At 48.1% G+C, this 9,943-nt stretch overlaps 1 protein-coding gene across 1 annotated transcript; it reads left to right on the top strand.

Moving 5' to 3' along the window:
* Positions 1-272: 272 nt before the first annotated feature.
* LOC144149003 (iris-like) lies at positions 273-7,450 on the top strand. The gene is made up of 2 exons (XM_077680530.1): positions 273-559; positions 5,763-7,450. The coding sequence occupies exons 1-2, from the start codon at positions 289-291 to the stop codon at positions 6,665-6,667; spliced, it is 1,176 nt and encodes a 391-aa protein (XP_077536656.1). The 5' UTR covers positions 273-288; the 3' UTR covers positions 6,668-7,450.
* Positions 7,451-9,943: the final 2,493 nt, after the last annotated feature.

Raw genomic sequence — 9,943 nt, 5'->3', positions numbered from 1 at the left:
TAGCAATGCAGAGCCAGAACGGGTTAATAAATTTGCGGCAGAAGAGGAACATGGGGCAGTAGAACATTTATCGACCGTGCGTGAACACGTCCAAAATATTGGGTACAGGCAGGCTTCAAACTTATTCGCAAAAGCTTCGTCTGCTGGTAACGGGAACGAGATACTGACTGGCCTAGCCACCAAATTCGTAAAGGAAGCGTAAAGGTTAATTACCCAAGCGAAGTTTCTCTCTCTCTCTCTCTCTCTCTCTCTCTCTCTCTCTGCAGCTACCTACGCAGCGCGTTTGTCATGGCACCCCAGGTGGCCGGACCTCTGCTGCAGTTCCCCATCGACATGTACCTGAGAATGCGCCAAGACGAGAAGGGCAACGTGCTTCTCTCCCCGTGGTACCTGGCCTGCGGAATGGTCATCATGTACCACGGCGCTTGCGGAGAAACGAGGCGGCAGATCGCCAACGTCATCCACACGGACGATGACGGCTCCATTGTGCGCTTACTAGACAACCACGCCAGCCGCATGTTCTGCCGAGACTACCGCAAGTCCCGCCACACCCACTCGGGCAAGTCAGCCAATCAATCAATCAATCAATCAATCAATCAATCAATCAATCAATCAATCAATCAATCAATCAATCAATCAATCAATCAATCAATCAATCAATCAATCAATCAATCAATCAATCAATCAATCAATCAATCAACCAATCAATCAACCAATCAATCAATCAATCAATCAATCAATCAATCAATCAACCAATCAATCAATGTCAGCAGTCCATAAGCTCTTAATGACGATGATTCGTATAACAATCTTGGTCACATTTTTGAGGGCTGATTTAAGTCCCAGAGGGAAATCAGTAGTAGAGTAACTGTTATAATAATTTCTAATAATTTTTATTACAGGATTACTTGTTCAATAAAGTCAACATATTTGGTCAGAAGGGCTTCGTAGTAAATGCACATCGACAGTCTCTTCTCGCAGGGAGAGGTTGCTGAAACTTGCGAAGTTTCTCAAGATCAGTAAAAATTCACCCCGTGTCACGTGCTGGACAGCTTTCAGCAACGGTAATTTAAACAGGCTCTAAATAAACCGTAGGCAGAACAAAAGCTGTCGTCATTTTGTGAACAATGGCGGTATCTCTTAAAACGCAAAAGCTGGCCTTATGAGCAGCGGGGGATTACAAAAACGCACGTGGTAAGCTAAAAGAAACCGTTGGAGGGATTGGAATCGAACTCAACCGCGTGTGATGATAGGCGCGTGACTTCATCCGCTTGTATATGCCGCAGATAAGCGGAACGTAGCTTTTAAGGTACCCAAATAAAACCAAGGAAATTGTGTCAGGAAGAAAACAATCACGCAGCTCTCCCCTAACGAGGACGATGTATGAACGCGAACTTTCTCGTTACAAATTTCTTGGGTGTCGTTTGAAATTGGACTTTGACCCGGAGGGAGTATTTACTTTGACGCATAAAGCTCTGACATTGACAGGCAGGCATTTGCGACTTTTGATTTAGAAAGACAGCTTCACGTTCAACCATCGTCGTCGTTACATAGAAGGGTGCAAGATTTTTATTATAATTTTCCGTGACCATTTGCCACTCTCGCAATCCAAAAAGCTTATACCGTGACTGAATGGCGAAATCGCATGGACGTCGGCTAACGGCTGTGGCTGAACTTCGATTCCTACTGCGGGATTCGTTTTTTTTTGTTCACTTCACCCTCAATCATCATCATCGCCAGAAAATGTTGGCTTTCCTGCAGTGCGTTTTGGCTCGACTACTGACGATGTGAGTCAGAGGCTGAAAGCTTCGGTTGAAAAATTTGGCTACGTATCTCTTCCTTTCACTGAAAATGTGGTCGGAAGATGATAGCCTTCTGCCGCCCATACTGCGTAACTTCTTGTCGTCTCTCGCCCACCCACCTCTCATGCCCTTGCCCTGCCGTTTTGCTACTCCCATGACAAACACAGCAGATGGTCTCTCAAGTCAATTCAATTTCGCCCCGCTCGTCTGCTCACTCCATCTACTGAAACATTCTGTAACGCTTCAACTTTGAACATTGCCACGAGGGGTCACTGCGTGCCCTTTCTGTACTCTGAGGTCAGAATATTTTTGTCAGGGCCCATGTTTTATCTACAATTTGAAGAGCTAAACAGCCACGTATTTTTATTAAAAAGACAATAAAAATTACTCTTGCATTGATGTCTTGCATCTACTACGCCTAATATTTTAGTTTTCCTCAACTCTGGGGGGTATGAACATTGCCGCGTCAGATTAGTAGTTAAGAAATGATTTACCCATATAGTCTTCTCGTTCAAGAATTCATTTTACTTTTGCGCAGGCGGCGGAATTGAGATACAGAAAAAGAAAAATCACGCCATATCCACGGAATGAATGATGATAAGTGGGGCGAAGCTCGAGAGGGGGAGATCATCGGTAACCGTAACTCTCCCGTGAAAGTCCGCCAATTACATCATTAAGAAAGACGTAGGACTGTGTGCGTACATTGTACAAATCAACTTTTATTTTCGGAGTCAATGCTCCCAGGCCCAGACCTGGTGAAAGACCCCGCGCCATCGAGGACTACCCCGCACCTACCACAATTTGTCACGTAGGATGGGACACAACGGTAAAGAAAGAACTTTTATTTAGGGCGAACTTGCGCCCGAACAAGACGAGAGGAAACGAGTAAAGGTCCTTGCGTCTCGTTCGATCTCCGAGAACGACTGCCTGCGTTCGTGGCGTGATCTCTTGCGTGATCTCCCCCTCGCAGTGCACGTGCGCTCGCGCCTCCGTTGGCGAACACAGACAAGCTCGCGCTCCCGGTGCCGAGTTTGCGCTGCCGGTTGCAGCCGGTTCTTGCGCGTGCAACGCGGCCCACTTTGCGACATCTCCGAAAGCATGCGGCGCTCACGTACCACGAGACACAAGGGATGGACAGACCCATGGCTTTAGGAGCTTCGCCCCTAAAAGAGATAGACATAATATCTTGATCACAGTTAGGGTGAACATGGGAGCGCGTGTCATTCCGTGCGCGGGAGCCCCCTTTCGGCGTTCCGGGTAACTTCGCATGTGCATCCACGGCCTCCGCGATGGGCTGCCGGCGGCGCGAGCCGTGGTGCATCACATAGCCTCGTTGCAAATGAACTGGCATGCTTGCGAAGCTACCCGAAACGCCGACAGGCGGCTCCCGCGCACGTAATGACACACGCTCCCGTGTTCACCCAAACTGTGATCAAGATAGTACATACACACTAAAATTTTCGCACTTGAAGTAGCCCCCCAAAATCTATTTTCCCTAAAAAAATCCCGCTTCAACTAAGTCTGCTTGAGTGGCTTGAAAGCGAAATCCTTATGGCTCACCGTTTCAATGCTTAACAACGACGTCGCTTGTATGTCATGTGAGTTCCATCAAGCCACAATAGATTTGTAGCTTCTAGGTACGGAAACACTAATGTTATTGAGTCTGGAAACCGATGAATACGAAGAAAGGAAAGGAAAGAAGGACATTTACACACGCTGTAGCAATAAAAAAGTATTTCGTAAGTATTCCCAGAAAAAAGCCTCGTTTATGTAGTGTGGAGCCAGCTCGTTTGCATAGAATTTATGACATGATCGTCATTCCTCAATGACAAGCCGGTAGGAAAGGCGGGCTCACAGATTGGAAGTTGCGTACGCGCATAGTTGCTTACGTTACACGAAACAGCGGCGTTTTACGAGACCGAATAAAGCTGGATACGTTTTCGCACTTCTTGTGGCGTCGGCAACTATCCTTGCACGTGTGAGGTAAACTAAGCAGTGCAAACGCCATAGAATATGAAATATATAGTGCTAGCTTGACCTTCCGAATTTCGTCTAGGACCCGTGTGTAACGAATGAATGAATGAATTTATTTAGAAGGGATAGGTCGAACGCCTCGTGCAGGGGAAGGGGAGGAACAGGAGGAGAAATAAACCAGCGGGGGGATGGGGTTCAATCACAACGCGTGTCCGCCCCGCACACAGACCCCTTGATTTAGGTTATTCAAAAAAATAAGTTCAGTGGCTGTTACGGTCACCTGGTGTTTCCGAAGAAACCATGAAGTTTTTACGCCGCCTTTCCTGTGGTAAATATCTGTGAGCACGCACGGCAGCCCACAGAAAAACATGAAGCTTTGGATGGCAGTAGCCAGTTTCAAGCGAATAGAAGGTTGTGAGATTGCCTCGTAACGATCTATGAGCAGCGTAACCATCTGCGAGTGCTCAGGTTTGTCGACGGGTTGTCAAGAGGGTAATCCTGACATACAATCAAGCAAAATTTGCGTCTTGAAATGCAAACGAGTCGACGTTGACAACGGGACCAGTTTATTTATTTATTTATTTAGGTACCCTCAGGGCCGGAGCATTAGAGAGGGTAGTGCGTTACAATAGTTACAAACAAATTACAAAACAGAGCAGATAAATAATAAACAGAAACAAAACCAGGAAAATGCAATGTACTTCAATGATTCTGATTATACAATGTTAGCTAAAGCAGTTTTAAAAAGTGGGTGGTCCGAAATTGTTGCTGCGGAGCTATCCGCAGAACATGTTGGTTCTACGTATGCAGCATGAGGTACTTGTAAAAATGTGTCCCACTATGTTTGCGAAAGAATGGTTCAATAAGGAGTTGGATTCCGTCAAACCGGTTATGCCTAGTGCGTGATCACCCAAGGTGCATTCATAATCAGCGGATAAGCGTTGTACCAGTCTCGAGATTCCTCTCCTGAGACGTCTAGCAACCATGAGCACGTGATTATGTTGATCAAGCTCCTAACATACTCGGTAATTAAGATGAAAATTGCTTCTTACTTTCGGCGATGTACAGTGCTCAGCGATTGAAACGCGATACTCGGAGCGCGTGGCTGCCGGTGCTCTTTGCGCCACAGGTGAGCGCTTGTGAAAGCGAGCTGACGCACAGTGGTATATGGTGAGGGCGAGAGCATTCGTGACGCATGCTGACTGCATCCGGCAGACAGCCCTTCAGTGTGTGGTTCTTGGCGGCGCCATGGGGGTGCTACATGCCATGGCTTCAAAACGCTGCGCCTGCGTGCCCCGCGCGCCGCGCGAAACTGGGTGGGCTGGCATCGCGCGCGTTATAAAGAATTTGAATGCGCATTTATCGCGATGTGTTATTGTGGCGCGCACGGGACGCAGGCGCAGCATTTCGAAGCCATGGCATGTAGCACGCCTATGGCGCCGCCAATAACCACACACTGAAGGGCTGTCTCCCGGCTGCACTAAGCATGCGTCACGAACGCTCTCACCCTCATCGTATACCACAATGCGCCAGCGCGCTTTCACAAGCGCTCACCTGTGGCGCAACAGTCACCGGCAGCCACGCGCTCCGAGTATCGTGTTTGAATCGCTGAGCACTGTACGTAATGAAGATCAGAATGGCATGTAAGTATGAGTTATTACAAATATGCGTTAGACGCAGGCTCCTGTCTCGCAATCCCAATCTGTCTTATTACTAATTGCATTATGTTAATAACTACTAATTGCATTATGTTAATAATAATTATGTTAATAACTACCCAGAGAGGAACCATGAACCTGTTTTTCACTATCTATTGGTGACCGACTTTAAACCTCCAGTGCAGAGAAAAAGAATGCTTATTTCTTGGAAAGCTTAATTACCTTGGTATTGTTTGTCTAACCTGTTAACACCAAGGATATAATAAAACGCACACGTTCGCGCCTTCTGACATTCCAAGCCAATCTTTATGTGAATTCTCTCCCACAGGCCTGACCGTGAATTCCTACTCCGGCCTTTATTACGACTCGCGGGTGAAGCTGTCCGACTGCTTCCTGGAACCGCTGTTGAGTATCGACGTGTCGGTGCAAAAGCGAGACTTCGCTCGCAGCCCTTCTCAGTGCCGCCTTGCACTCAACGGTCTTCTGCGGGCCATGAGCGGCTTCACTTTCGACGAAGACATCTTCAGCGGAGACTGCATCGGCGCCGATGCGATGCTGGTCCTCGCCAGCGTTTTCTCTTTCGGCTCCCGGTGGTTCTCTGTAGGCAACGCTCACAGATCGACGGGCCCCTTCCGCAGCGAATCTGCCGAGACCAGTGCTGTCGCAGAGATCGTGCCCACGGTGTGCCTGACGGGCAACTTTCGTGTCGGCGAATTCGTGGATTTCGACGGGTTTAAGACGACTGTTGTGGAAATCCCGTACCAGGACCCGAGGCGATCACTCGTCATCTTCCTGCCGGCGCCGACGTCGAGCCTTGTAGCCCTGGAGAAGAAGCTGACGGCGGCAAAGATACTCACCTTGCTCAGGAGGCTGGACCGCCACAAGCTCGTGGAGGTGATCCTTCCAAGAATGGGCGTGCACTGCGTCACAGACCTCAAGCGTCACTTGCAGCCCCTGGGCGCTGTGAGCGTGTTCAGCAACACGCCCGACCTGAGCAACATGGCTCGACTCAGGGGACTGAGAGTGTCGGCGGCCAAGCACGTGGCTGTTTTTCGAGTGGGACACAGGGGCGCGAAGCCAGCCGAAACACAAGCGGCCGCTAAGAACGCCGTTGAAGCTGTTGCCGGATCCCCCGTGAAGAATGTCACGGTAGACAGACCATTCCTCTTTCTCGTCGTCACCCGCAATCCGGACACAGTACTTCTCCTTGGTTCGGTCACGCGTGTTCAGTAAGTCGTAGCTAAAACGTCTGTTGCTATTTAACTGTTACGAACTAAAGCAGTGTGAATGTTCTCATGTCGAATCAATGCGAAGTAATTGTGTACTGAGTTGTGAGCTCCAACAAGCGCACCTTTGCGCAAATACGTCCTGACACCATGCCGCCGATACACTCGGCATTCACCACCTTTTCAGTCAGTATGTTAATAGAAAACGCATCTCTTCCAGCTTTCTATGTACGTCGGCAGATTTAGGCGTAATAATAAAACAATCTTTTGCAGTTATACCACAAAAATTAATTCTCTAATACATACAAGGTAAGTACCGTTAGAGACGAGTTGAACAACTGAGCCAAAATGAAGTTGCCGGGTTACCAGCGAACTTTACTCTGGCAAAAATGGGTCCTCGCTGAAGAACGCGTAAAAACTATTTTTATTTTAAAGGTGCAGCCACAGCCCCTGCTGTCCAATGCACCTTAGTACCAATACCATCTTGCTACTCTGTAGAATTCTTTTTCAGCTTGCCTGTTACAGTACCCGTCTTTTCATCTTGCCCGTTTCAATGGCAACACGACTCAGAGTTGACTTTGTAGTATACTACAAACTAAGCACAAATCGGGACTAGAAACTAGTACGGTGTCAACTGATAAGTATAATCACCAATGTGATAATAACTACCGTAGTTTATACCGAAAGTGACAGAAGGTGCTCAATGTGTGCGTTAGGATAGTGCGGTCGTCAAGTACTTTCCAGAACACCTTCCAGTTTTCCGTAAAACGTATGGAGCTTTCATTCTAATTACACCAGATTGGCTGGCGGTGACAGTAGCCGAGAACCACAGGAACATGACGCCATCATCATCGTGGCCCTCAGAGGCTGCCTGGAAAGAGGCGATTAGTGGGTACCCGCCAGAGCGGTTTAATAAAATATGGATTTATTGGCGACGTTCCCTGATTTCACCTGAAACACTTACAATCCAAAGTTCTATACGCCGCACCTCACCTTAGGCTTGTAGCTCGACTTCACACATCCTGCTTTCACAGTGCTCAGGACTTCGTTGTGAACAGGAGTGATGTTCAGCATAACGTGTCTGAGCTCCAGGACCTTCGCTGCATCGCCCACGCAGCTCAAGACCTCCGGATGTAGGTTCAGAACTTGGTTCTTGCATCTGAGCGTAGGAAGCACGTACGTCCGTAAAAGGAATGCTCCAAAGAAGCGGACGCAAAGCAGGGCTGCCATCTTGAGGTTGAGGGTGGTGTCTGGATCGACTTCGTTGTCTTCAGTTTGAGACCTTCGCAAGGGGCAGTTACAGCGTTTGTGAACGCAGCCGTCGGGCTAAAGTCGTTGTGGCGGCAGCTCTCGTACATCTTCCGAAGAGAAACTCTTGGCTTCGTCGAGCGTTACTCCGAGAAGCGCTGAGAACCAGACATGGGTGTGGAAAACACTCGCCATGTGTTCTCGACGAGTGAGCTTTTTGTGCGTGTCCGGCTTGGCCAACCTGAAATTCAAAATAAATAGGCAAGCACGGCATGACAGCTGGTGAAAAAAATTACAATGACCTCTCCGGAGGTACGTAGAGAGAGATAGAGTAGCTGGTAAAATAGTTGCAATAAAGACAGGCATGGTTAAACAATGCAAGGAATTACGTAATAAATGGTTGGTGAACATTGTAATTGTATATTTTTTGTTACAAAGGAAACCCAGAGGCTGACTATAAAAGTTCGTTTGTGCCCTCACATTTTCCCCGTTGCTTGACAGGAGCAGTGAAGATGAGTCAATACGCTATTATGAATATTTTATTCTCCTACTCCGCATTCAGCATTTATTTGTGGGGGCAGAAAGTGGCTGAGTTAATAGGAAATTACAAAATAAACAGTTTTCTCTTTGTCCTTGCACAAAATGATTGCACAGCGGAAAAAAATCACGCCATATCCACGGAATGAATGATGATAAGTGTGGCGAAGCTCGAGAGGGGGAGGTCATCGGTAACCGTAACTCTCCCGTGAAAGTTCGCCCATTACATCATTAAGAAAGACGTAAGACTGTGTGCGTACATTGTACAAATAAACTTTTATTTTCGGAGTCAATGCTCCCAGGCCCAGACCTGGTGAAAGACCCCGCGCCATCGAGGACTACCCCGCACCTCCACCACAATTTGACACGCAGGATGGGACACAACGGTAAAGAAAGAACTTTTATTTAGGGCGGACTTGTGCCCGAACAAGACGAGAGGAAACGAGCAAAGGTCCTTGCGTCTCGTTCGATCTCCGAGAACGACTGCCTGCGTTCGTGGCATGATCTCTTGCGTGATCTTCCCCTCGCAGTGCACGCGCGCTCGCGCCTCCGTTGGCGAACACAGACAAGCTCGCGCTCCCGGTGCCGAGTTTGCGCTGCCGATTGCAGCCGGTTCTTGCGCGTGCAACGCGGCCCACTTTGCGACATCTCCGAAAGCATGCGGCGGTCACGTACCACTAGACACAAAGGATGGACAGACCCATGGCTTTAGGAGCTTCGCCCCTAAAAGAATTCGTGGTCATTCATTCAAGCGAACGTGAATGACCTGCGGAGCTTTAGAGGGACTGACGTATAGAACCAACGGTGACCATGACTTTGATCTCGCTGTGATACAGGCTGATTGGCCAGCGCTCAAGCTACCCACAGTGAATGCTTTGGGGAACCCCGCGCTTCAAAGACACGTGAAGCGCATCGGAAGTTTTGAAGTAAGGACATCGAAAAATACACGCAAACGAAGCCATAATGCAGCTGCGCCGTATAATACGGGGCTCAGTTACGGCGTATTGGGCTTTTATGAAGACACTGTTTTTAGTCTTAACAACATGCCCTTTAACTGGACGGTGTGTGACTTTAGTTCATCTATGCTAGAGAAGAATTAGAAATATCCAACAAAAAATACTAAGGCACCTACGTTCGACTATCCAATATCGGGATTGCTTTGATTAGCTCATTTGTTTGTCTATCACTTGTATATGGGAAGATACCACTACTGAAAAGATACCAGCCGTAAATTAGCAAGGCTACATTGCTCCATTACTTCTGCGTGAAACAACAGGAAGCGTTCTCAGGACATTCGGGAAACGGCCGCCGCATGCCTCTCCCCCGTAGTGTATCTGCAAAATATTTCGAGCATGGCAGCATTCACACGACGGCTTGTGCCTTTGGCAGAAAATGCCTGTGGTATCTTTAGTGACAGTAAAAACTTGCTGCTGGAGGCCCAGTGGCGCCGCAAAACTTGCTGCGCCCCTAGGCCTCGTTCAGCGTACTTCAACTTTGC

The sequence above is a fragment of the Haemaphysalis longicornis genome, unplaced genomic scaffold (assembly GCF_048455015.1).
Source record: "Haemaphysalis longicornis isolate Haplotype H1 unplaced genomic scaffold, Haemaphysalis longicornis Haplotype H1 scaffold_8, whole genome shotgun sequence".
NCBI classification, from domain to species: domain Eukaryota; kingdom Metazoa; phylum Arthropoda; class Arachnida; order Ixodida; family Ixodidae; genus Haemaphysalis; species Haemaphysalis longicornis.
This window is presented reverse-complemented; position numbering and strand designations above follow the sequence as displayed.